Source organism: Osmerus eperlanus, chromosome 2 (genome assembly GCF_963692335.1).
Source record: "Osmerus eperlanus chromosome 2, fOsmEpe2.1, whole genome shotgun sequence".
NCBI lineage: Eukaryota > Metazoa > Chordata > Actinopteri > Osmeriformes > Osmeridae > Osmerus > Osmerus eperlanus.
Window position 1 is genome coordinate 2,009,258 of NC_085019.1, and position 25,550 is coordinate 2,034,807.

The 25,550-nt window shown below is 47.5% G+C and overlaps 3 protein-coding genes across 7 annotated transcripts; 1 reads left to right on the plus strand and 2 right to left on the minus strand.

Moving 5' to 3' along the window:
• Positions 1-6,276: 6,276 nt before the first annotated feature.
• On the minus strand, positions 6,277-14,985 carry elac2 (elaC ribonuclease Z 2). Its single transcript, XM_062486184.1, has 24 exons — positions 14,439-14,985; positions 14,301-14,351; positions 14,119-14,189; positions 13,876-13,940; positions 13,384-13,441; positions 12,719-12,787; positions 12,281-12,442; positions 11,889-11,944; positions 11,666-11,724; positions 11,504-11,576; positions 11,298-11,410; positions 11,028-11,126; positions 10,643-10,781; positions 10,432-10,517; positions 9,819-9,940; positions 9,628-9,724; positions 8,895-9,033; positions 8,666-8,704; positions 8,375-8,484; positions 8,107-8,206; positions 7,829-7,949; positions 7,643-7,721; positions 7,221-7,365; positions 6,277-6,910 (listed from the first exon to the last, which is right to left on the minus strand). Exons 1-24 carry the CDS (start codon positions 14,765-14,767, stop codon positions 6,656-6,658), a joined length of 2,637 nt encoding a protein of 878 aa, XP_062342168.1. The 5' UTR covers positions 14,768-14,985; the 3' UTR covers positions 6,277-6,655.
• Positions 14,986-15,636: 651 nt separating this feature from the next.
• Positions 15,637-23,247, minus strand: map2k4a (mitogen-activated protein kinase kinase 4a). 4 transcript variants are annotated; one of them, XM_062486403.1, is made up of 14 exons: positions 23,149-23,247; positions 22,767-23,021; positions 22,042-22,077; positions 20,760-20,792; positions 19,009-19,111; positions 18,520-18,694; positions 18,078-18,197; positions 17,617-17,736; positions 17,464-17,515; positions 17,239-17,366; positions 16,771-16,848; positions 16,529-16,677; positions 16,301-16,346; positions 15,637-16,095 (listed from the first exon to the last, which is right to left on the minus strand). In XM_062486403.1, exons 2-14 carry the CDS (start codon positions 22,903-22,905, stop codon positions 15,982-15,984), a joined length of 1,293 nt encoding a protein of 430 aa, XP_062342387.1. In that variant the 5' UTR covers positions 22,906-23,021; positions 23,149-23,247; the 3' UTR covers positions 15,637-15,981. The 4 variants fall into 4 exon arrangements, with proteins under 4 accessions (XP_062342387.1, XP_062342389.1, XP_062342388.1 ...); XM_062486405.1 differs by lacking the exon at positions 20,760-20,792 and having other exon boundaries at positions 19,009-19,099; positions 22,767-23,198; XM_062486404.1 differs by lacking the exon at positions 20,760-20,792 and having other exon boundaries at positions 22,767-23,197.
• A 31-nt stretch (positions 23,248-23,278) lies between these two features.
• tmem220 (transmembrane protein 220) lies at positions 23,279-25,288 on the plus strand. 2 transcript variants are annotated; one of them, XR_009932925.1, is made up of 7 exons: positions 23,279-23,587; positions 23,792-23,821; positions 23,934-23,994; positions 24,236-24,359; positions 24,481-24,540; positions 24,661-24,917; positions 25,259-25,288. XR_009932925.1 is itself a non-coding variant. In XM_062486978.1 (6 exons), the coding sequence occupies exons 1-6, from the start codon at positions 23,486-23,488 to the stop codon at positions 24,791-24,793; spliced, it is 510 nt and encodes a 169-aa protein (XP_062342962.1). In that variant the 5' UTR covers positions 23,279-23,485; the 3' UTR covers positions 24,794-25,012. The 2 variants fall into 2 exon arrangements, 1 of the variants encoding a protein (XP_062342962.1); XM_062486978.1 differs by lacking the exon at positions 25,259-25,288 and having other exon boundaries at positions 24,661-25,012.
• Positions 25,289-25,550: the final 262 nt, after the last annotated feature.

Here is a 25,550-nt window from a genome sequence, read left to right on the forward strand (position 1 = left end):
GTGTGGCTCGTGGTGCTGGTCAGGTCATCTGCAGCTGATGAGACTCTGCAGGGGAGAGAGGAGGTCAGCTCTCCCTTCCTTCTGCTTTAATGTTGTTTTCTTTCCTGAGGTTTGAACTGACTGTTTCACCAGAGGCTGAATGAGTAAGGGTGTGTGTATGTGTGTGTGTGTGTGTGAGTGTGTGTGTGTGGGGGGGGGGGGTTGTAAAGAAAGAGATGGAGAGACGGACAGAAAGAAGAGACAGGTGTAGAGAGACATTAAAAAGAGAGAAAGAAAGAGAGAAAGAGGGAGAGGAGAGAGAGAGAGAGAGAGAGAGAGAGAGAGAGAGAGAGAGAGAGAGAGAGAGAGAGAGAGAGAAAGAGAGACAGAGAGGAAATATATTTAGAGAGGGAGAGGGAATAGAGTGAGACAGTTTAAACAGTATCAGAGAGGGTAACTTGGTGTCAGATGATGGGATTCTATTTGAGTTGTGACTGAGGAGTTAGAGCAGAGATATCTTATTGACTCTCTAAGCTACTGCTGCAAGGTGTGTGTGGGTAGGTGTGGGTGTGTGGGGGGTGCATGTGTGTGTCTCTGTGTGGGTCTGTGTGTTTTAATCAAATGATATGAAACCTTTGTGTTCCTTCCGGTCAGTACGGAACAATTCCAGGAGGGCTGAGCAGTGAGAGGAGCTGCAGTCAGTAACCTCACAGCCGCTGACACCAAGCTGCAGCTCATCTCCATGGAGCTACACCGGTACAATCATTTACATTTATATAATCAGATACATATACATTTACAGTGCATAATATGTGATAATGTACCAATATATGTGATAATATAGGAATGGGGTGTAAAGGGTTAAAGGGGTAGGTTGTCATATCTGAGCGGAGAACACTCCCTCATTTGTGCTCGACTCATTCTACACACAAACGTCTGTTTGTCCAAGCGTCATCTCTCGGGAAGTCATAATTAAAAGGTGGCTTTTAAAAGACGACTTGCGCTCTTTAATGCTCCCTGCAATCGCTGCCAGGTGGTTACAGGACTCTTCAGAACCCTGTGGAAACACTGCTGTCAATCAAACCTCCTCTCCTACCCTCACGCCATCACAACTACCCCCTCTCCTCAAATCTAGACCTGTCTCTCAAAACCTCTTCCAAAGAAGACAGTATAATACAATACAGCTTCGCTTGGCCATGTTGGAAAATGAGACACGCTTATCACACACTTTGGAAAGGTTTTTTATTTTTTTTCTGCACACTCGTTTCTAGGCAAATGTTGAAACTTTAAATTCTGACGAGGTGCCTGTCTTGCAGTTAGGAACCAGGACTGTGTTCATAATGTGGGGTCTTAAAGGTCAAATACTTAACGTTTAGCACCTATAGGGATGAAATGGTTTTACCTGGGATTTACCAGTTTAATGCGGAATCTAATGGTTCTGTCTGGAACATGAGTATTCTGAGGGCTCCATGCGAAATAGATTCCAAGAGAGAGGCATCATCAATTATTTCAATTTCAATTTCAGGTCAAAAATAGAATTAGCAATTACGCCAAATTAACTAGCTGCATTGCGTCTATCACCCCTGACTCTGGTTTTACACAAGGTAACTAATTATATGATAATACGATATATGTGTGTGTGTACACCATTCTCAGCCACCTCCTGTACAGTCAGCATTCACACACACACACACACGCTGAAGCTAAATCTGCCACCAAGGCCAGAGCTGCAGAGCAGAGAGTGGAGGAGATAGCACCACTCTGTTGTACGACAATAACAAGCTTCTATTCATCACTGCTGTACAGAAACACCGAGCTCAGCTCAAAGCACTGTTCATCCTTCTTCATACACTCAGTTTAAATCCCCCCCACCCCACCCCACCCACCTCCACAACGTACCCGATTCCTCACACTGATAAATAAAAGGTGTGTGTGTGTGTGTATAAGGGTACTGTGTACATCTGTCTGTGTGTGTGTGTGTGTTCTCTGTGTTGGATGAGGGAAGGACTCCCGGATCACACCATTGATCGAGGAAGACTTTTAGTTATTTTTTTGCCTCTTTTGTTTTACACACCCCATATCGGGAAACTGGGATGGAGAGAGTAGAGATGGGGGGAGCGGGGGGGGGGGGGGAGAGAAGGGAGGGAGAGAGAGAGGAGGGAGAGAGAGAGGAGGGAGAGAGAGAGAAGGGATAAAGAGAGAAAACAGGGATGTAGAGAGCAGGGATGAATAAGGGGAGAAGGTTTGGGGCCAGCCTATCTTTATTGATGTGTACTGGAGGTCCAGGTGAAGGCCATGTGTGTGTGTATGTTTGTGTGTGAGAGTGTGTGTGTGTGTGTGTGTGTGTGTGTGTACGTGTGAGTGTGAGTGTGTGTGTGTGTAGGGCCAGGACGGCTGAAGTCTCCTGAGTTTCATCCTTCAGACAGTCTGATAATATGGACCAGCTTCTCTAGCCTGCGTACAGGAATACTAATGCTCACAGACACACACACACACGGATAAACACACACACACAAATCCTCGCATTCCTTAAAACACGTACACACACACACACACCCTAAGTCTTGTCTTGTCCAAACGCGGCATTAGGAAGTCTGAATTGCCAATTTCACCACAGAAAAGACTGTTGTGGGGTCTTAGGTGTGTCTGGACACTCTGTTCGGGATTTAAAGCTTTCTCCAACACCCTGTCTAGCGGGGGGGGGGGGGGGGGGATTGGGGGATTGAGCCACGGGGTCCGAGCAGATGGTTGTGTCATGGGTTTTGATGTACAGTGGCTGGTGGACATGGGTCGGTGTGCACCTAGGGGCGCTGTCCATGGTCCTGATTCTGGAGGGCAGGTCTATTCCTGTTGCAGGGCCCTGGGGCGCTGTCCGTGGTCCTGATTCTTGAGGGCAGGTCTATTCCTGTTGCAGGGCCCTGGGGCGCTGTCCGTGGTCCTGATTCTTGAGGGCAGGTCTCTTCCTGTTGCAGGGCCCTGGGGCGCTGTCCATGGTCCTGATTCTGGAGGGCAGGTCTATTCCTGTTGCAGGGCCCTGGGGCGCTGTCCGTGGTCCTGATTCTTGAGGGCAGGTCTCTTCCTGTTGCAGGGCCCTGGGGCGCTGTCCGTGGTCCTGATTCTGGAGGGCAGGTCTATTCCTGTTGCAGGGCCCTGGGGCGCTGTCCGTGGTCCTGATTCTGGAGGGCAGGTCTATTCCTGTTGCAGGGCCCTGGGGGCGCTGTCCGTGGTCCTGATTCTTGAGGGCAGGTCTCTTCCTGTTGCAGGGCCCTGGGGCGCTGTCCATGGTCCTGATTCTGGAGGGCAGGTCTCTTCCTGTTGCAGGGCCCTGGGGCGCTGTCCATGGTCCTGTTTCTGGAGGGCAGGTCTCTTCCTGTTGCAGGGCCCTGGTGCGCTGTCCATGGTCCTGATTCTGGAGGGCAGGTCTATTCCTGTTGCAGGGCCCTGGGGCGCTGTCCATGCTTCTGATTCTGGAGGGCAGGTCTATTCCTGTTGCAGGGCCCTGGGGCGCTGTCCGTTGTCCTGATTCTGGAGGGCAGGTCTATTCCTGTTGCAGGGCCCTGGGGCGCTGTCCATGGTCCTGATTCTGGAGGGACTGAAGTAGTGCTGTGACGTGCTGCAGACTGGGTGTTGAGTCTCTGGCTGGCCTTCACGGACACTATATGTGTTACACACGTGTACGTGTGTGCCTGTTTACCTGTGTGTGTGTGTGTGTGTGTGTGTGTGTATAAACATGTGACTATCTGTGTGTATACCTGTGTTAGATTGTGTGTCCAGCAGACAATGGACGATGGACAGATGTCGGCAGGAGGATGAGAAGGTCTCGGAGGAGAGATCTAGATTTGAGCTGACAGCTGAATCCCTGGCTCATTCGTATCGCTGTTGACGACCGTCTGTCTGCAATTACCGGCATGTCTAGATGACCCCCCCCCTCTCTCCTGCTTCACAGTCAGTCACCTCACGTTACACCACTCTCCAGGTGAGGGGAGGGGGGAAGAGAGGAGAGGAGAGTAAAAGAGAGGGGGGAGAAAAGGGAAGAGGGCAGAGAGGAGAGGAGGATGAAGAGGGGGATAAAAGAGAGAGTGGAAAGGAGAGGAAAGGAGATGAGAGTGGAGAGGGAGTATAACAGAGGGAGAGGAAGGGAGAGCAATACCGTCGTGTTTGATGGACTTGAATCGACTCTTCATCACCTGACAGACAGGAGGACAGATACTCCTCTTCATCACCAGACAGACAGGAGGATAGATACTCCTCTTCATCACCAGACAGACAGGAGGACAGATACTCCTCTTCATCACCAGACAGACAGGAGGACAGATACTCCTCTTCATCACCAGAAAAGAAGGCTGTTCCTCTTCTTCATCAGACAGACTACCTCGGGATCGCTGGAGGGATTAACCCACATCCAGGAATAGATGATAACGCCCTGCAGAAACAACTCACCGACTGAACAAATGACTGTGATGAGTGTTTGTGGGTGTCGTTGTGTGTGTGTGTGTGTGAGAGTGGGTGTTGTGTGTTTGTGTCTGTGTGTCGGGCAGGGGGATGTCAGTGTGTGTATGTGCGTGCGTGGCTGACCAGCCCCCCCTTCACCCCCAACCCCACCTGCTCATCCACAGGGGACCTGGTTGGTAGTCCCTCACATCGTGGGACACAATGGCCGGTAGCCATGGTAACCAGCCAGTCACTGGGCAGCAGATTCTGGAGCCGCGGTCCGACACAGCTGACAGGAAGTGGTTTTAGCAGGAGACCTCATCTGATTAGATTTGTATTTAACATTTACTCAACGACGTGCGTTGTCATCGTGTGTGTGTTGTGTGTGTGTTGTGCGTGTGTGTGTGTTGTGCGTGTGTGTTTGAGCTGTGGTCCTGAGCATGGTGTGTCTGTCCTTCCATCCTCAGAGCTCAGCGCTCTCATTTCAACTCTCTGTGGAGAGCTTATACCTGCCTCAGAAGACTATCACACCAACCACAGGGCTACCACACACACACACACACACATGCACACACACAGTGCTATGTCATAAGGATATCAGAAGCCTGGAAATAGTCTCCTTGAGAATATAATACTGTATTACAGTCAGGAGACACTTGCCTGTGTGCAGGAGAGTGACATCAGTTTACTCCATTAGAAAACCTGAAACTGAAATTCTATCGGTTTCTGTCTATCATAGAGACCTGTGTCTCCCCTCTCTCTCTCTCTCTCTCTCTCTCTCTCTCTCTCTCTCTCTCTCTGTGTGTGTGCTGTGTGGGTGAGCACAGTTGCCTTGTCTCTATGATGGCCCTGCTATCTGCTTACATAGCATGATTATCCATCTGCAAGCAGGAACAGTGGGGCTAGCACACACACGCACGCACGCACACACACACGCACGCACGCACGCACTCGCATTGTAGATTTACTTTCAGATTTAATAATTTTACTTCTTCCTTGTCCTTGGATTCTAAGAACTTTTGAAAGTCCTATGTATGTTAATACTTAGGAATACCGACTGATCATATTAATGAGTGGTGATACTAATTATAAACATCATCATCATCATCATACAAATTGTTTTAATACTCTGCGTTCCGTTCTTCTCTACGTTTTTAGAAGACCTGGGCAGGAGTTTGGTTGTTTTTTCCGTCATGGGTGAATCATGGTGTCCTCTGTCTGCCCGGCTGCAGCACCTGTGGAGGAAAACGTTTTACAGTATGACTACTGCGCTCCCTGGTGGCGGAAGTTAGTATTACATCCTTCATTCAAACAGATGCCGTTAATATTACAGCCTCCATTGATTACGGAGGCGGTTAATGTTATACCCTTCATTAAGAGGCCCGAGGTTTTAGGTTAGTTTGACGAAAAACGTCACAGACGTAGGATCACAAAGTCTGTTGGGGTGAGTATAATACTGTTCATACTGTTTAGATTACGCAAATAGTGTTCTGACATGTACTTAATACATAGGGTCTGTATGTTGACAGTTTGAGGCATTTAGCTGTGTGTTATTTAAGCTAACCATTGCTGACTGCGCCTAGGAGGCAATCTACTTTGACTCGTACTTGCGGACTTCTTTAGTACTTCTTTGGCATAATGTAAGAGAATGGAACTCAGAGGTGAACTGATCTACTGCTGGAGTTATTTTTTTTGGCAGTAACATGAATAGACATTTCAGCTGTCTTCACTTAATTCAGATAATTAATATTACATCAAAACGGCACGCTCACCCCCCGAAGCTTGGTACGCCACGGGACCGTGTCATGCAAAGATCAGAGAAGCCGTCATATTGATGGATATCATCATCATCACGCAGGGACAGACCACATGTAATATTTAATCGTTCAGGGCTACATCAATGGACACATTCTCTGCCAATCCCTTACAAAAAAAAACTTTATTTGGTTTAACCAGCATGATCATCAGTCATGTTGAGATTCATTATCTTTTCATATCACTTTATTCTTCAAATAAAAACTGAAAGACATCGTTAATTAATTGGTGTGGTATGTACACACAAAGGTCATCTGAAAACTATACACACACATGCTTATTATTCAAGCATTTCAAACATCTCATTTTACATCAAAAGATGTTAATCCTCACACAGTTCATTCAAGATCAATGCTTTCTCGCTAGGAATCCAATGATGCTGACTTCTACAGTTTGTTTTCAAGGGCATTCGTTCGACTCAAAAAGGTCCTTAGCTGGCTTTGAGTTTCTTAGTTCCCACGCCTTGAGGGCTGTCCTCTTCTTGTCCTCTCTTGGCCCCCCGATCAGCCACGTCCTGGGTCTCGCCGGGTGCCTTGTCCTCCACGGGGTCCGCGGGGCCCGGTCCTTTTACCTGTCGGAGCTCCCTCCGCCCCCTCCTCTCCTCCATCTCTCCGATCTCCTGGGCGAACAGAGCTTTGAGAGGAGGGATGAGCCTGGGCAGGACCCTGAAGTCTCCAAACCTTATCTGAGGGAAGGAGAGAAAGAGTGGGGGAGGATAGAGAAGAGGAGGAAGGAAGGAAAAAGAAAGAGGGCAGCGAGTGTTCATTGAGAAAGAATGAAAGACTGTAGTGGACAGAAAAGGGTCAACTCAGAAGTGAGTGCCGCACCATATGACACACACACGCACGCGCACACGCACACACCAAACAAGAGATCTGGATTTAAAGTCGAAAATCTGAAAGTCTGAAACAGCAGTGTGGAGAGGAAGTCAAAGTACATGTTTGTCTGTCACTGGCACCTTCCAAGGTTTCACCACAGGCCTACGACTGACGTACCCTCATGTGGTCGAAGGATATCCCCACGCGGTCGTTGAAGTCCTCGCTGAAGAGCGGGATCTTGGCGTAGCGCTGGCTGAAGTGGTTCAGCATGATGAACTCAGCCTTCATCTTCATGCCTATGTTGATGGCCTGAGAGGTGGTGCTAGGGGAGAGGAAGGAATCAGAACCCTGGGTGAGTCCCACTACACCTTCTTCCTACTCCACCTGTCCCTCCCAACGTGGCAGATAAAGAGGTCGCGATAGAGAGGTCAGGTAAAGAGGTCGCGATAGAGAGGTCAGGTAAAGAGGTCGCGATAGAGAGGTCAGATAAAGAGGTCGCGATAGAGAGGTCAGGTAAAGAGGTCAGATAAAGAGGTCGCGATAGAGAGGTCAGATAAAGAGGTCGCGATAGAGGTCAGGTAGAGAGGTCACGACCTGACCTGTGTCGCTTCTCCCTGGCCTCCTCCTCCAGCCCGTCCTCCAGCGTGGCCTCGTGAATCAACAGCGTGGCATTCTGCCCTGCGTACAACCACAACCCCACAACCCACAGATTAACACCATCGCTGTGTCTACCCTCTTGGATGCCTGGTGAGGGTGCTTGGGCGAGGCGAGGGGGGGGTGCTGACCCATGTGTGCCAGGCTGTCGCTGGGCATGGTGTCGCCGGAGAAGACCAGATGCCAGCCGGACGGGTGCCGGATGCTGCAGCCGTACGCGTTCTTGCAGTGCCGCACCGCACATGTCTGGAACTGGAGGGGCGAAGAGGGGGGAGGAGGGGCGAGGAGGGGGTAAGGAGGGGCGAGGAGGGGGACCCAGAGAGAAGACCAGGTCATACTTCAAGTCTGCTTATACCAGTGGAAGTACATACTGACATGGGTACGATGAACATGTATTCAGCTCCTTTACCTTCTCTATGTCTGACTTCCTCAGCATGGCCTGAATGAAGTTCTTGGTCTTGAACTTGGGGATCTCGGCTCCCTCACACAGGAACCTGTTAGGTATGATGCTGGAAGAGGGAGACCAGAGGACGAAGAGACCAGGGGAGAGACCAGAGAAGAAAGAGACCAGAGGAACACATCAGAGACCATGTGTTTGTGGTTTCTACATGTGCACATGAGGTCTGTATGCTGTGTTGAATGTGTGTGTGTGCTGTCTGAGTAAGGTGTGTGCATACTTGACGTGGCTGAGGATGTCTTCACAGTGGTCATGGTACAGGTTGAGCCAGGTCATTATCTGAGAGGGCGCCACCAGGTAGATAGGGCTGAAGGCCCGGCCTAGGTTGGTCTGACAACAGCAGCACAGCTGTCATTACACAAACTCACCAGAAGGGGGAGACAAAAGACAAGACAGGGTCCGACACGAAACCAAGGGCTTAACGAACACGGTCAAATCAAAATAAAAAATAGCTGTACGCAAACAAAGACGGCTCGAGGATAAAGCATTTCTTGAGGGGTCAGTTACTCACCAAAGCCTTCTCCCTCTCGTACAGCAGCTTAAACAGACCCTGCACAGTTAAATACACAGGATTACTCTGTGTTCTGTGCCTACAATGTGTGATTGTGTGTACGATGTGTGTACGGAGTGTGTCCTACAGTGGTGGTGTGTGTGTGTGTGTGTGTGTGTGTGTGTGTGTGTGTGTGTGTGTGTGTGTGTGTGTGTGTGTGTGTGTGTGCAGAGGTGGTCTGAGAGCTCACGGTGTGGTGGTCTGCGTGCATGTGGGAGATGAACACGGTGGAGATCTTGGCGAGGGCCGTGTCCACCTCGTCTCCATAGTGACGGCACAGCTGGCCGAAGGTGCCCTCGCCACAGTCCAGCAGGATGGACTGGCTGGAGCTGGGAGTCAGAGATAAAGGGATTAGCACACACACACACACACACAACAGAGAAACACAGTAGAAACACATACACACAGATAATAAGCATCACGCACCCTCACACACATCAAGTATCAAGTAGCTTTATTGTCAATTTCTTCACATGTCAAGACATAAAAAGGAATCGATATGACGTTTTCCCACTACAACACTGTACAGTGGAATCACAGCCAGACCTGAGCACCAGGACTACACTGCAGACCTGAGCACCAGGACTACACTGCAGACCTGAGCACCAGGACTACACTGCAGACCTGAGCACCAGGACTACACTGCAGACCTGAGCACCAGGACTACACTGCAGACCTGAGCACCAGGACTACACTGCAGACCTGAGCACCAGGACTACACTGCAGACCTGAGCACCAGGACTACACTGCAGACCTGAGCACCAGGACTACACTGCAGACCTGAGCACCAGGACTACACTGCAGACCTGAGCACCAGGACTACACTGCAGACCTGAGCACCAGGACTACACTGCAGACCTGAGCACCAGGACTACACTGCAGACCTGAGCACCAGGACTACACTGCACGCGGGCTTTAAGCACCTGGTGTTGAGCAGGGTTCCACTGACGTTCCTGACCTTCATGGGTATGGCAGACCCAGTCCCCAGGAACACCACCTCAGGGTGCCTCTCCACACGCCCTGAAACACAGCCCCATCATCCCCGTCACCACGGTCACCATCAGCACCACAGTGATATCCATCGCAGACATCATCATCATCATGGTCAGCTCACCAGACAGAACAGTGGCGTCCGTGGAGCGGAAGTTTTTGCACGCCTCCACTTCCTCCAGGAAGTGAGGTAGATCCTCCGCCTCCTTCACAAACTCCTGGGGGTCACATGGTGGGATGGCATCTCTGAGAGAGCGGGACAGAGCACACGCTAGGGTCACACACACGCTATGGTCACACACAAGCTAGGGTCACACACGCGCTAGGGTCACACACGCGCTAGGGTCACACACGCGCTAGGGTCACACACACGCACTAGGGTCACACACACTAGGGTCACACACACACTAGGGTCACACACACGCTAGGGTCAGAAAACACGCTAGTGGTCACACACACGCACTAGGGTCACACACACTAGGGTCACACACACACGGGTCACACACACACTAGGGTCACACACACACTAGGGTCACACAGCCGCTAGGGTCAGAAAACACGCTAGTGGTCACACACACACACAGACACTACTGAGAACACACACACTAGGGGTCACACACACACACTACTGAGAACACACACACCTAATGATAACATACTCACACACACACACAATTACTGGTCTCTCTCTCACACACACCTCTAAAACATACATTACTGATCACACTCACACACACCTTTGCCACTCCATCTTGGGTCTCAGCTGGTACTTGAGCAGACACTCCGCTCTGACGTTGGGTACATGCAGGGAGGCCTGGGGCTCCTGCACGCACACACACACGCACACACACACACAGCATCAAAACACCCAACAGCAGGCAAGTGTCAGATCAGTGGTAGAGAATCTGACTGTAGATTAAAAGAGGTCACAGATCGTGCCTGGCTGACCTTGGTCTGGATGTGTCTGAGCTGAGGGAAGATCTCGGGGTGGATGAGGTTGAGCTGGGTCTGGATCTTCTGGCTCCTCACATTGTGGACGGTGCTAGCCTGCTGGTTCAGGATCAGGTGCTCTGTGGTGGAGGGGAACCTGGGGGGGGGGGGGGGGGGGGGGCACACGACACAGGGACCGTCAGAACACCGTGGACAGGCAGGAAGAACAGAGAGGGGGAGCGGGAGACCAGGATAGAAACATGAGCCAGATCTAATTTGATGTTTGTGAGTTTGTGTGACATTACGGTGGGCGTTTGTGTGACGATTAAATCTTGGGTAAATGGGAGTGTGTGTGTGTGTTTACGTGGTGAGCGTGTGTGTGTGTGTGTGTGTGTGTGTGTACCTTTCCATCCACTGTCTGTACTCGTCAGTGTTGAGGACAGTCTCAGGGGTCATGTGGACCACAAGGACAGCCTGCTCATCTGACCCTCCTGTCTGGTACCTGCACACCAACATTACACCAGACCTATCTGATATATACTAAACCACATTGTAGACCACATTGTAGACCCATATTAAACCACACAAAACCTATATCACACCCACAGTAAACCACTGACACAGACCTCGCCAACTCTGTTAACTCTCACCGACTGTCGCTATTGGCTGTTACCTTGCCAGCTGCTGATTGGAGCAGAGGGGCTGGAGGAACTCTCCGGAGGGACACTCCACCACCAGGAACACCAGGCCTGGGTCTGTAGGTGTACAAACCTCCTCAGGCTGGATCTGAACAAAAAACAATAAACAACAACAACAATAATAAACAACAACAAAAATCAATGATGACAGCAACGATGACAGGAGCCAGTGTGCCGGTACCTCTCTGCCTTCATACGTGACGCTCCTCCCGTCCTTCAGGGCAGAGATGATGGGACCGATGGCCGCCGTGCCCCTGCGGAGAAAACAGGCTGCCATGACAACAGCTCTTCTCAATCTCAGCGCTCACAACCTCAACCTGCGTCCGTGACCATGTCTACTTACACAGGAAGTCCTAGCTCCTTGGCTTTCATGACCAGGAAATTCCCTTTCCTGGGGTGAAGCTGTGAATGAGAAACAGGAACTTCAGACGGTTTGACCACTGATACACGATTAGAACTGTGTGTCGTTTGTTGCACTTTCTGATGAATTACTAAAGTGTTATGTAAATGTGCTTGACGAGAAACAATGCGCTTTCCATATATAACCTACGTGGTATAAATCTCACCTTGCAGACAAACGCTACGACCAGGGAAGGGTCGCTTGTCTGCTTTCCTCTTCCGCCTAGGAGACCACAAACACAGACATCAGCAGACATGCCTTGCTCTCTGGGTACAGAGGCAGAACTGTGGGGGTAACTTGAAATGCATCGAGCCTGAAATTACACCCTTTTATATACAAATGTGGTGGTTAAGAAGGGGGGTATCATTTATTTACAAACAAAGAAGTACATTGGGTCAGTTTACTTCTGTATACACTAGACTACGCTGCTGGTTCTAAGTCTAAATCCAAACTTTGCTTACGTGAACCCTCCGTAGCATCTCTATGAAGCCCAACAATGTTTTAACTAGCCAATCGAATGGCTAGGACTCGAAGCAGTGTCTCCTCCATAAGTCTTACCTGGACTGTCCGGACTCCTTCTCCCTCTGCTGCTGTCCACAGGGGTGTCCTCTGCGTCCTCCTGCCTCCACAGCTCCCTCCGCTGGCTGGGAGGGGAACTGCTGGAGGGGCTGGCACGCCCAGAGCTAGGCACACGCTTGGAGCAGTCTGCCCCGTATTGGGCTGTAGAGGGGGGCGGGGTGGAGGAGGAGGAGGAGGAGGGGGTGAGGAAGGAGGGGGGAGGGAAAGGGTGATTAACAGTCACTCCAATCTGTCAAATGCAAAATGCTGTCACCTTCGATCACAGGTTAGAGAACTTACAGAAATCTTACAGAAATCCCTGAATCACTATTGAATCCCTCAAATGCCTTTACGGGCTCTTTATTCACTACTTTACTATGTATCAACTTGTTATAATAACTACTTAGGACTCTGGCAGTCTGATACGGAAGCGCTCACCAAACAGGGGTACTTGGGTGACGGTCATGGTTTCATCCGAGTACTGTTCCTGTGTGTAGGGTCTGACCGCTGGGAGGAGGAAGACAGCACAGGAAGAACACAGCACACTTCCTGTTATCATGTGTGACAATGACTTCATGTAACATGTAACTAGCAAGCATGTTATCATGTGTGACACGTACTGTGACATGTAACTAGCAAGCATGTTATCATGTGTGACACGTACTGTGGCATGTAACTAGCAAGCATGTTATCATGTGTGACACGTACTGTGACATGTAACTAGCAAGCATGTTATCATGTGTGACACTCACATACTGTAAAATGTAACATGACATTAAGTGTTACATCAACCTGGATGTTATCGCGTATAAAAAAATACATTATTCAGCATGTTATGTGTTCCATAGACCAGTGGTTTCCAACCCTGGTCCTCAAGTACCCCCTGTCCTGCATGTTTTAGATGTTTCCCTGATCCAACACACCTGATTCAAAATGAATGGGTCGTTATCTAGTTATGCAGAAGCCTGCTAACGACCATTCATTAGAATCAGGTGTGTTGGAACAGGGAAACATCTAAAACATGCAGGACAGGGGGTCCCTGAGGACCAGGGTTGAGAACCACTGCCATAGACATTAAGCAGCATGTTGTTGGTTTAGAATACCCAGCTTAATCTCTTCCAGAGGCCCGGAGAACACACGGATGGCATCCACATACTTCTCCTGAATCAGACAAGAGAGAGAGAGACAGAGAGAGAGAGAGAGAGAGAGACAGAGAGACAGAGAGACACAGACAGAGAGACAGAGAGAGAGACAGAGAGACACAGACAGAGAGACACAGACAGAGAGACAGAGAGACAGAGAGACACAGACAGAGAGACACAGACAGAGAGAGAAGGGATGATGAGAGAGAGGCTTATTACACAGGCACATAAAGAAGGTAATATCGAACCCTTGACTAGAGGACTCCTGTAATCAACACACACATTAAGAGTGTGCGTCACAAACGGGATCACCATCCTATCAGTGATGATCAACTGAACATTTTGTTCCTTCTCAGGCCCCAGTTCCGTTACGAGTCATCCTCGAGCGGTCGGCATGGCGCCGTGAAGGCACGGTTTCGCTTTTCACGACAGTGTGACGGTGTTGTGACTGACCAGCTGAGGAGGTCCGGACAGAACGCACTCTGGAACGCCGGTGTCTTTCAGCGTCAGGATCAAACCTGCAATACAGAGCACGCAGCTGCGAGGTCATGATTAACAATATGGCTGGACCCACATGTCTAACCCTTAACTGACTTGCTCTAAATATCCACGTTTGTTATCTTTATACCTTGATGAAGTTAAGGGTAAAGAACGGCAAAAGGTCATCAGTCAGATCAAATCAGTGTATAACCCTACCTGACAGGCCTCCTACATTGTCCCAGCTCATTCTTGTAAGGAAGATGTTGTCCAAGCGAGCAGCCTTCAATCTGACCAACACAGTCATCACAGTTACTATGCATACCGGGTTTCTGATGTATCACGTTGATGGTTGTAATGCGACACATATCTAAAGTTTCACGAGACACAAACCATCTTACTTGTGTTCCTGCATGAGTCTCTGCGTCCCTTCGCCGCAGTTGAACAGATACCTGCGACGGGGAAGGAGTTGTTAGCGAGGCCTTAGCTTTGGGACACAACAGTCTAACATTATGATGCAACTCCGCTGTGTTTTTTACCTATTGAGGTCGGAGAAAACGTATATCGATGCGCCATTGTCCCGGCTTCCCGCACCGACCACTTGGACGTAGACCGTGGTTGGACCGAGCGTATCCGACCGTTTTCTCTGCTCTCGTGTCCGTACGTGCCGTAGAGTGTCTTTTGGTTTGGATTTCTTGTGGCTCATTTGATGTTGTCCGGGAGCGTTCGTAGACATTGTCCGTTGATGCAGTAAAACAGTTTGGTGAAAACGACGATTACTGTAAGCCGTTATAAGGGGCAGCCCAGTGAATGTGCATCTCTCGAGTAACAATGTAGAAAACTTCAGCCCAAAGGACACTGTATTCATACTAAACACCCAGTATGATGTTAACTAAAACACTGTCAAATCGCATAACGACAACACAAAAAACTAATTGTATACGATTGCTATAACGTCATTTTACCTCACTCCACACATTGAGTCAACACTTTTAGAGGTTGACACGTGAAGGTTTCTTCCGGCATCGAATGATGACGTTGCAAGCGCACTCATCATTCATTGGCCAATTCTTTCAGTCTGTGGTCCACTAACGTCAGTTTCTGAAAACGTAGGCAAAGGGAAGCTACGGTATTTGAGATACACCATGGGTCAATTCCTGTCCTTTTAACAAGTCTCAGTTACAAACTTCTGATCTGATAGAATGTGACGATGAATGAATGTGGCTATATTGAGCACACGCAGACATTTATTGACTTCATCCATGATCATCTAACCGATACGTGGCTATGAAGACTGCGTATTTCTGAATAAAAGTACATTTCTTAATGTCAGTGCATATACTTTAAATGTACATGTGTAATAAAACTTGAATGCAAAATATAAAAGCACTTTAGCTACTCAATATGCACATAACTGAAATAACACCGAGTCCAAACCAGCAGCTTACCTTCTCTGTTTATTCTTCATATTTATATATTTATATATATATTTGTTTATATATATCAGCACATACGGAACTGCACAGTTAGCGCAGCCACCTTACAACACAAGATGGCGTCCTGATCAGACATGACCCCCGCCCATCAATGCTTTTACCTTTTAAATTGCTTTACACCCTAAGAAGCGAGGTTTCATTGAAAGATACCAAAACAAAAACAACAAAAAACACAATGCATAAAGTCACATACATGGAAGAGGTGTGGGGACAAATTCACAAAGAGAATGAATCCAGTATGTCGATCATAACAGTCTTTTCAATCATATAATCCATATGTGATTTACTCTATAAATACATCATTCCAGATTTGAAATCACTGTAACCGTTTCCATATTGTAGAGATGAGGCCTTCCATAGCATGACGATAGCACAATACCCTGGAATATTCATTCAGTTACTTAAACTTACATGAGTGCGTGTGTGTGTGTGTGTTTGAGAATATAGATTGAACACAGACATGACTGAGATGAACATCAGTCTCATTGCACATGGAGTCGTAGGCGTTTCCTCTCTTTAACACTGCCGTAATGGGAAGAAGCAAATCTTTACACCAGTTTGTTTTTATGTTTGTCGTTGTGGCGGTTCAGTCCACGTACATGGGGGAGCTAGGCGAGGTGGGCATCTGATCCAGGATCCTGCACACGTAGATCGCCACATCCACAGACCGCTCCTCAAACATCAAGATGAACGAATGTTTCTGGATAGAAGGAGAAAGTGAGCAGGTAGAAGAGGAGAAGGGGAGGAGAAGGGGAGGAGGAGAGAGTGAGTGAGGCAGAAAGAGAGAGGCACAGACAAATACACACACCCACAATGTTGTGGGTGTGTGTGATGCCATGTTCCCGTCTTCTGTATGTTTGACAGTGAACAGGGCTGGAGGGTTGGGGGGCTGTTTATAAACTCACCAGCAGCTCTTTGTATTTCGGCCTCTTGGACTCGTCCTTGGTAAGGCTGCAGAGATGGGACAGAGAGACAAAGACGCTCAAACCGATACACTGGAACCACCAGGTGTACTTCTAGTTCTAACCCAGTGACAGCCATTTTAGTTGTAGTCCCAAATCCTAAACTATAATTATAAAACAGTCATGATGGTTGTAGTTCTGTGTGGCAGCCATGTTGGTTGTAGTCCTTACCACAGGTTGACAAAGCTGATGAACTTGAGGGAGAACTGCCTATCCTCAGAGCTGCAGAGCTGGGGAGGTTCTCCCTTCACCACCTGGGTCAGCTGGTCAAACACACTGTTCCACTTGGGATAGGGGAACCGGCCTGTGGCCAGCTCATACTGGTGACAGAGCAGAGGAGTGAGCGTCAGGGGGGGAGGAGGGGGGGAGAGAAAGCGTAATGATCGTGCGCTGAGGTGTATGGTGTGACCCACCAGTGTGATTCCCAGACTCCAGACATCAGATCGGACGTCGTAGCCTTGTCGTGAGGCGCTGGGGTCTATCCTCTCAGGCTGTGGAGAGGAGGGAGGACGAGAGAGGGGAGGGAAAGTGGGGGAGGGGAGGACGAGAGGAGGGAGGACGAGAGAGGGGAGGGAGGACGAGAGGGGAGGGAAAGTGGGGGAGAGGAGGGAGGACGAGAGAGGGGAGGGGGAGGGAAGCCAGAATAGATGGGATGGGAGGAACAGAGGGGAAATCAGGAAGAAAAAAATAAAAACGTTATTTTCTCCCTCTTCATTTATCGTTTCCCTCCCCCGCAATATTTCAAAAGATTTCAAATGACAACTGAAGAGATGACAGGAGAAGAGTGCTCCCTGCTCAGGTCCACAGAAACGGAAACTAAACCCTGTGAAGACCCCCCCCCCATGACCCCTGAACCCTGAACCCTAGGTCATGTGACTCACAGCCATGTAAGGCCTACAGCCGGCGTCTCTGGTCTTAGCGATGGAATCCACCAGCTGTCCACTGATACCGAAGTCACACAGCTTGATGTTACCATTCCTGTCCAGGAGGATGTTAGAGGGCTTGATGTCTGGAGAGGGAGAGAGGAGAGCAGGGGGAAAGTATATCATGGACTCATCAGTAGTGCGAGTATAGAGTGTTTCGTATCAAGATGGCGGTCACCTCACCTCTGTGGATGATTTTCAAGTTCTCTTTTAAGTGGTTTAGTGCTTTCACAGTCTGCAACAAAAGACACAGCGAGCTGTCAGGTCTTTGTCAATCACACTAATAACAAGCCAGGTACAGTAGATAAGAAGCAAAGAGACGGGCTGTATACTCACAGCTGATGTTATTTTGCCTAATATTTCCTCTGGAATCACGTCGTCTAATTCACAATATACATATTTGTAGAATTTATCGAAGGAGGTAGACATTAGTTCCATACAGATCCAGCAGTCGCCCTGGAAGACATGCACATTTTATTTGTTTAGCAGTTGCTTTTATCCAAAACAACTTAAACAGTGGAGTGGAGGGGTCAGGAGGGTTGAGGTGAGAGTGGAGGGTTGAGTTGAGAGTGGAGGGGTGAGGTGAGAGTGGTAAGGTCTGGAGGGTTGAGGTGAGAGTGGAGGGGTGAGGTGAGAGTGGAGGGGTGAGGTGAGGTGAGAGTGGTAAGGTCTGGAGGGTTGAGGTGAGAGTGGAGGGGTGAGGTGAGAGTGGAGGGGTGAGGAGGGTTGAGGTGTGAGTGGAGGGGTGAGGTGAGAGTGGTAAGGTCTGGAGGGTTGAGGTGAGGAGAAGGGCTGACCTCTCTAAAGAGAGCTCCGTAGAACTGGACGATGTAGGGACAGTCGCTGCTCCTCATCACCACGTCCAGGTCCATCAGCAGCTGCTTCTGCTCCTTCTCATCCACCGTGGAGCGGATCCTCTGCACACACACATACACACACGAGGGCAAAGTCAGCGTACGATCTGTCAAGTCCTCAATCTTTCTTTTTCTATACGTCTACCTGTCCGTTTTCCTCTGCCTGTATCTCTGCCTCTGTTGTTCACCCTGTCTCCCGCCGTCAGACTGTTTTTCTCTCTCTCTCCGTCTGCCTGCATGCCTGTATCTCTCAGACTGCCTGTCTGGCTTCATCTCTCCTAGTCTCTCAGCGTGTCCCAGTCTCACCCCCCCGCCACAGGGTCACCCAGACAGTGAGCAGGGTGCAGGGAGACAGGCCCAGGCGACTGAGCTTCAGGTGGCTCACCTTGACAGCCATGATCTGGTTGCTGGGCTTGTGAACCATCTTGTTGACGGAGCCGTAGGCCCCGCGGCCGATCTCCCCCAGGTCCTTCAGGTCCTCGGCCGTAAAGTCGCAGTGCTGCTCCGCCGAGATCTTCAGCTTCCCTGACGACTCGATGCTGTGGGTCCGCAGACGCTCTCTGGAGGCGGAGCGAGGGGGGGGGGGGATGGGATGATACAGCACCATGAGTAAAATACTGTCTATAACTGGTGACCGGGCTGAGTAAGTGAATACAACCCCTTAATGACAGTCTAGAAGTTGTCTCTGTCTCTCCCTCTCCTGTCTCTCTCTTTCTATACACGTCTTTCTCTTTCTCACTCCTTTTCTACATCTATCTTCACTCCCACACACACACTTCTTCTGCACCCTACTGCTTCAAGACCTGAAATGACTGCATTACACACAGTTGAAAACAGTCATTCCACTCGCATTTATAGAAGGTTCTGTACTTACATGTGAGGGTTCTGGAAGGGGGGTCCGGCTGTATTCAGGGTGAATCTGGTCGTGGACTTGATCGGAGGGTTGGCGAAGTTTAACTTCAGCGCTTTACGTTTACCTGGAAAGGTGGGAGGCAGGGCAAAGATGACCACAGAGGCAGAGCACAGGGCAGGCAGCCGGGGCGGAGACACACACCCAAACAAACACACCATACTGAAAAAACGGAATGAAAGAAACTAAACAAAAACACTGATATGGGAGGAGGAGAACCCACAGAGTGAGGAGGGTAGAGGTCAATTTAATCCAGAGGATTCTGGTAAATTCACTCATTAAGTCATGCTTGTTTCAGTCCATGTCGCCCATCTTATTGATGGACCTGGCCCCAGACGCACATGTAGTACCCTCATCCCCAGATACAGGCAGGTGTGCTTCATACATGTAAAGAATGCATCTCCAGCATATTGTACCGTACGGGTCTTGGTTACATAGAGTATATATTGTTTACAATTCAACTAGAACGCAATACCGACACCAAAAAAAAAATGTCCGACTTGTTGATTTAAGAATTACAGGAGGAAAGAGATAAACAGGACAGAAACTGCACCTCTTCAGAAAGGCCTTCTGTTCCTGGAGAGAACTGTGGCTGGGTGTTTTTTTTTTAATTATCTCACCTTAGAATGAAGGATGCATTCTGTTCCCTCCCTCCCTCCCCACCCACAAACACCACAGCAATGTGTGCATTCAATGCCAATAAAATGTCACACACCGTCTAAGATTAAGCCTACAAGTGTCCACACGTTCCTGAGCGCAAGTGTTGTGCTCAAGTGCAGCCCAAAATCACTGCAGTTTAAACACCTTTTTTTTCTTTTTTTTTTTTTTTTACAAATCCCCAAAATTGTGAAAACAACACCACAAACATTAAGCCTCCTAACTCGGTTGGTTAGTATTGAAGTATGAATACCACAACTGACAACAAGTAGAGATTCCATCACAGTGTTTGAGAAAGACACCAAAAATAACAAGGAAGACATTGAATGTTCTGGAAGGCGGTTTAGTAAGGATTAGGCAAAGTGAAGAGGAGGGACTGAAAGAGAGATCCAAATTTTCCTTTACTGAAAGCTCAATAACAAGCTTGGAAGCACTGGGCAAACTGATACCTGATCTAACATGGAGCCAACCACTTAATACATGATGCAGTTTTGTTGCAGTGTACTATGTAATGTTGCACTATGCCTGGTAGCTCTGATGTGGTTATTTTGCACAATGCCTGGTAAATACAGAGCGTTCCTTGACTGACCACGGAAATACTTTTAGAATTATGCACTTCTGATACTTGATGTTCCGGCTGTGCTTTCTACATCCACTATTTAAGCCCAAAACCAACAGGTGTAGTTTTAAACAACAAGATCAGAAGGGGGACAAAGATGGCGGTTGTTTAGGCACACTTCTACGTGCACTTGCTGCACTAGGTTCCGTAAGCGTGTGACCTGATACTTCCTCATTTGGATTCTCTTCGTCCTGCCTAGGAAAGGGGAACCTCGTGCTGGCAAGTGTGATGTATTTAAGACAAACGATTATTGTTTGTACAGGAGCTCCAGGTACAATAGAATGTCAATTAAATTATGTTGTCTTGGTAACAGAAAGTCTGGGTAGACCCCCCATTCTCCCAAGGTGGGTTAGTCAGGCACAGCAGGACAAACTCCCTTATACCAGCCTGTCTACAGGTTGACAACACTGGGTGCTGAAGCAAAGGAGGTTTAGCTTACTTGGGAGTGCTCCTGAGAGGTTTATCTGAAAGCCTAGAGATGAGAAGAGAACCTTTAAAAAATCAAAAAATAAACCCTCATAGTACACATTGGGTTTGCCTAGCTGTAGAATTCCACCTTCCCAGCTGGCATAGCAGAATTGAGAGTGCCCAATGAGTCAATGGAGTCTGAAACACAGTGACCACCAGTTTGGTAATAGGATAGCTGACAAATGAGTGACAACTGGGGTGTAACGTAGCAACAGTACTGACGTAGAACCACTAGCTTCAGACAGGGCCTGAACGTGTTTGATCATATCCCCTCAAAAGTCTGACCATCACTAGAAACAAAAACCAGAATGTGAAATGTGACGTCCTTGGTAACAGGTTAGAATCCTGGTCTCATGGCACAGGAGGGTTAGTGTTCAGTGGGATGAAACTGCCCTCACATAACTGAACCGGAAGCCCTTAACCCTACAGACCTCCATTATGGGATTCAAAACAATATTCTGAAGATGCATGTGTTGCATCGCTTCTTCATATATACACATTACCACACAAAAACAACCAAAGTAACCTTAGAATTATACTGACAACAGCAGAGACAGGGTAAACAGGGCTTATGATGGGGATGTAAAAATCAACAATAGAGAACCTACAAATGGAAAAACATAAACAAAAACAAAAAAGGGGGGTGGGGGTGTAAATGGGACAGATAAACCAACATTTGTCAGAGTCACAGAAGGATGATAACTAGTGTTGTAGAGCCAGCTCACCATGGTTCAGCATCGAGTCAGCAGGGTTAGGTGTGAAAAGCAGCAGGAGAGCAAGGGGGGGGGGGGGGGGCAGAGAACATGACGGAAATGTAGTTTTTCAATACACACACAACTACTGATTACAGAATTACACAATAGGCCTGAGCGGATTTCTCAATCTGAATTTATTTTTAAACTGTGCTTACTGATCGTCAAAATGTGGTATGCGAGATGCTTCTAGAACAAGCAACCTTAGACATGTAAGATTAACCAGGAATCGATGCTAACATATTGTGTAAATGCAGTATCACTGGTTGCATCATTCAATGCAGATTGCACTGAAAAAGGGTAGGACAATATGTTGATGGTTGCTATTGCTTCGGCAAAAGAAAACTATGAACAAAAACACCTACTTTACAAACATTTCCGAGTTCAACCAGGCAGATAACCATTATTAAATAATAAAACTTTTAATTTACCAAATCACCTAAATCTACCTACAAAAAAGCATTATGATGACTTCATCCGTAACAGAAAACATGTAGTTACCTGTTTCACTCTGGCACCTCCAGCACGTGTTGGATTCTGTAAATTAAAATCAAACAAATCATGTGTAAAAACATAGCTACATTTGCAACTACTTACTGATGTGCTGTTAACTAGTTAGTTGTATTACGTTGAATGTGTGTAAAAGGAAGGTGTCTAGCTGGCACCTTTTATTTCTATACTCTATATAGATTAATAGATAATTAATTAGGATGGTAGTTGGAAACGTTCATTTATTTATATACTTAAGGATGGCCCATTACTGTGCTTTATAGCCTATTCGGATTGCCTGGCTATCGTAGCAGGCAAGCTAACGTTAGCTAGCTAGCTTGCTAGCGAAACCAGTCTTGTTGAGGGGCTAGACTACTGTAGATACGTGCTATTATCGTTAGGCTAGGGACGGGTTCAGTGCAATCTTAAAGCTTTGAGGAATTAGAATTGTGCCGATCATCACCATTGCAATGAATACCGATAGTAAAGCCTACGTTAACTAGCTAATTAGCTAACTAGACATGAAAACCAACATTATAAAATGCTAGTTAGTTAGAGTCACCTAAATATGAGTCGGGGTAAGTGGACGCATTAGCTAGCTAGCCTAAGACTGACGCACAAGAAACAACTCCACAGCAAAGCCAGTGTTAATAGTAACTAACGTTACCTACTAGCTAGCGTTAGTAGCTTACGGCAAGCTATCTGGTGCTCGGCCATTTGACGTTACCCATCCTTACCTTGCATGCTGCTCATTGTGGTTATGTGTTGCGACTGGGTTTGGTGGTGATGTGACGTTGCTGTCGATCCTGCGGTATTGCTGTTGTGGCTGGTTGGTGTTGTTGAGTTGGTGTTAGTGTTAGGACTGGGAGTCGCCATTGTTGTGTTTGAATTCCTACAGCAGCAGCAGCAGCACCACTCGGCTGCAATGCAGAGTAGACTAGGCGAGCAACCAACTTCACCCTCTTCACTCCAGACACAGACAGAAGGAAGATCTGAATCCAAAAATGGAATTGAATGATGAGACGAGGTACAACTTTTACGGCACAGTGGTGGTTCTTTATGTATATCTATCTAAGAAACACAATTAATCGTTAACTGATATGTCCGTTTTAGTCCAACCTGTGACCACTGTTCCATTAGACACGCAGACACCTCACTGACTGACAGCAACCCGCTATCAGCTGACTAAATGTCACTTGCAAATGTGAACACCCACTACTTCCGCTTCGTTGCTGTACTGTGGGGCTTCAGGATACATCGATTTGTATTCCCTTTGACGGTGGATGTGCAGGGCTGCCCTTCACATACCTATTTCATTGGTTAAATGGAAAGAGCCCAGCCCATTTGGTGTACTTTGGTTTACAAAACGCGGATCCCTGCCGTAAGAACTCCAATGTTGCCCATGAAGAATTTCAAAAGTTTGCAGTCTAAACTTTCTAAAACTTAAGGCAAAACAATGGGCGAAAGTAAAAATAGCCAAAGTAAATTTCCTCAAATTATTTGGAAAGCCTGCAATCTTTGTATGTCTTTCTTTTTCGCTCTAGCAACGTATGTTCAGGTAAGAATCCCTGTTAAGAGATCATAACGTTCGCCTTTATACACAGGCCCACTGTATTATCTAGCACAAGTTAACGTACTCCCGCTCTTCAGACGCCGTGGCACATTCATTGTTTTACCTTATTTCACACGCAGATCATGCATGTACTCCATATATTTTTTAGAACATCTTTATCTTATCCTATCGTTTGTCTTGTGTCCACAGGTTAATGACCCCGATGCTGCGATATGGATGGTATGATGATATAATTCACACAACAATTCACAATATATCTAGCTGCATATAATATAAGGTGCAAACAATAATGAGTTCATTATGACAAGGCGTAATAGCTGGCTCTTTACAGGTAGGCTATGGAGTACCTGCCATTTTGTGTTTCTTGATTGGACTCAAAGCAGATGTAACAGGTATGAGAGCCACTTGGACTTCCAAGTCTTCTGATTCGATTAAGATCAATGCATCTTTCAGCATTTTGAAGGTGGAGCACTTCTTTAGTGGCTGCTAATGCCACCGCATGAGATCACATTTAAAAAAAAAAAACGATATGTGCCAACCCTGCTTTACCCAATGAATTGACAACTATTTTGGGACTGACCTCTATTCTCTTTATTATATTACTTACATAATATCATATCTGTGTTTTGTCAGAGACCCTACCTTGGAGAAGGCTGGCAAATCTCCATGTTCTCATATCCAGTGCTGTTGTTTCCTTGCTGGGATGGACTCTGTACAAAGAACGCATCACAAACATCTTCCAGAGGGAGGAGGGAAGGTAAGCTCACAGGACATGCTGTTATTCTCAGTAACTTTGTGTTGGGGAACCAATTTGAACTTGACGCATAACTACCAGGTGATACAGTCAGATAAATACAGTCTCTCTTCTCTGTCTCCAGGGAGTTCTCAGGTCTCCTGTTGACGGTTGTCTGGCTACTACTGTGTAGGCACTCTGGAAGGTCAGCTTCGTTAAAAAAAAAAAGTAGTCTTTACTGCAGCTTGATTGTCAATCATATTTTTTAAAGGGTGATCGCTGTCTTATAAATATAAACTTGTCTCCATTCTCATCTCTCCTCCAGGAGTGATGTAGGGGTTGGAAGGCTGTTTCCGGCTGTTGCCATCACAGTGTTCCCCATTGTGTCCTGGCTTTACTATTATATCAACAAGGACCTGAGGTCCAGCTGGCCATCCCACTGCAACACTGCCATATAGTCAGGTAGTTTTATAAGCTAGTCTCTCCATCTGCTGTTTCTCCATCAGGATGTAAGATGTAAAAACCTGTGGCAATTAACTCTGTGATCCTGATGGTGTTCAGACAGTCTGTACTCTTGATCAGGTATGTTCTGACAGTCTGTACTCTTGATCAGGTATGTTCTGACAGTCTGTACTCTTGATCAGGTATGTTCTGACAGTCTGTACTCTTGATCAGGTATGTTCTGACAGTCTGTACTCTTGATCAGGTATGTTCTGACAGTCTGTACTCTTGATCAGGTATGTTCTGACAGTCTGTACTCTTGATCAGGTATGTTCTGACAGTCTGTACTCTTGATCAGGTATGTTCTGACAGTCTGTACTCTTGATCAGGTATGTTCTGACAGTCTGTACTCTTGATCAGGTATGTTCTGACAGTCTGTACTCTTGATCAGGTATGTTCTGACAGTCTGTACTCTTGATCAGGTATGTTCAGACAGTCTGTACTCTTGATCAGGTATGTTCTGACAGTCTGTACTCTTGATCAGGTATGTTCAGACAGTCTGTACTCTTGATCAGGTATGTTCTGACAGTCTGTACTCTTGATCAGGTATGTTCTGACAGTCTGTACTCTTGATCAGGTATGTTCTGACAGTCTGTACTCTTGATCAGGTATGTTCTGACAGTCTGTACTCTTGATCAGGTATGTTCTGACAGTCTGTACTCTTGATCAGGTATGTTCTGACAGTCTGTACTCTTGATCAGGTATGTTCTGACA

Bases quoted from the DNA above. Each gene is read 5' to 3' on its own strand.
- elac2 (XM_062486184.1), bottom strand. From the start codon at position 14,767: ATGAATACAGTGTCCTTTGGGCTGAAGTTTTCTACATTGTTACTCGAG. The intron at 13,941-14,118 runs GTAGGGTTATAC...TCTGTATTGCAG, and splicing joins CAATGTAGGAGGCCTGTCAG to GTTTGATCCTGACGCTGAAA. The intron at 11,411-11,503 runs GTACCGGCACAC...TTTTTTGTTCAG, and splicing joins TCACGTATGAAGGCAGAGAG to ATCCAGCCTGAGGAGGTTTG.
- map2k4a (XM_062486403.1), bottom strand. From the start codon at position 22,905: ATGGCGACTCCCAGTCCTAACACTAACACCAACTCAACAACACCAACC. The intron at 18,695-19,008 runs GTAAGTACAGAA...CTCCGCCTCCAG, and splicing joins CCCTTCCAGAACCCTCACAT to AGAGCGTCTGCGGACCCACA. The intron at 17,367-17,463 runs GTGAGGTGACCG...CTCCCTCTCCAG, and splicing joins CTTGAAAATCATCCACAGAG to ACATCAAGCCCTCTAACATC.
- tmem220 (XM_062486978.1), top strand. From the start codon at position 23,486: ATGGGCGAAAGTAAAAATAGCCAAAGTAAATTTCCTCAAATTATTTGG. The intron at 23,822-23,933 runs GTATGATGATAT...GGCTCTTTACAG, and splicing joins CCGATGCTGCGATATGGATG to GTAGGCTATGGAGTACCTGC. The intron at 23,995-24,235 runs GTATGAGAGCCA...GTGTTTTGTCAG, and splicing joins ACTCAAAGCAGATGTAACAG to AGACCCTACCTTGGAGAAGG.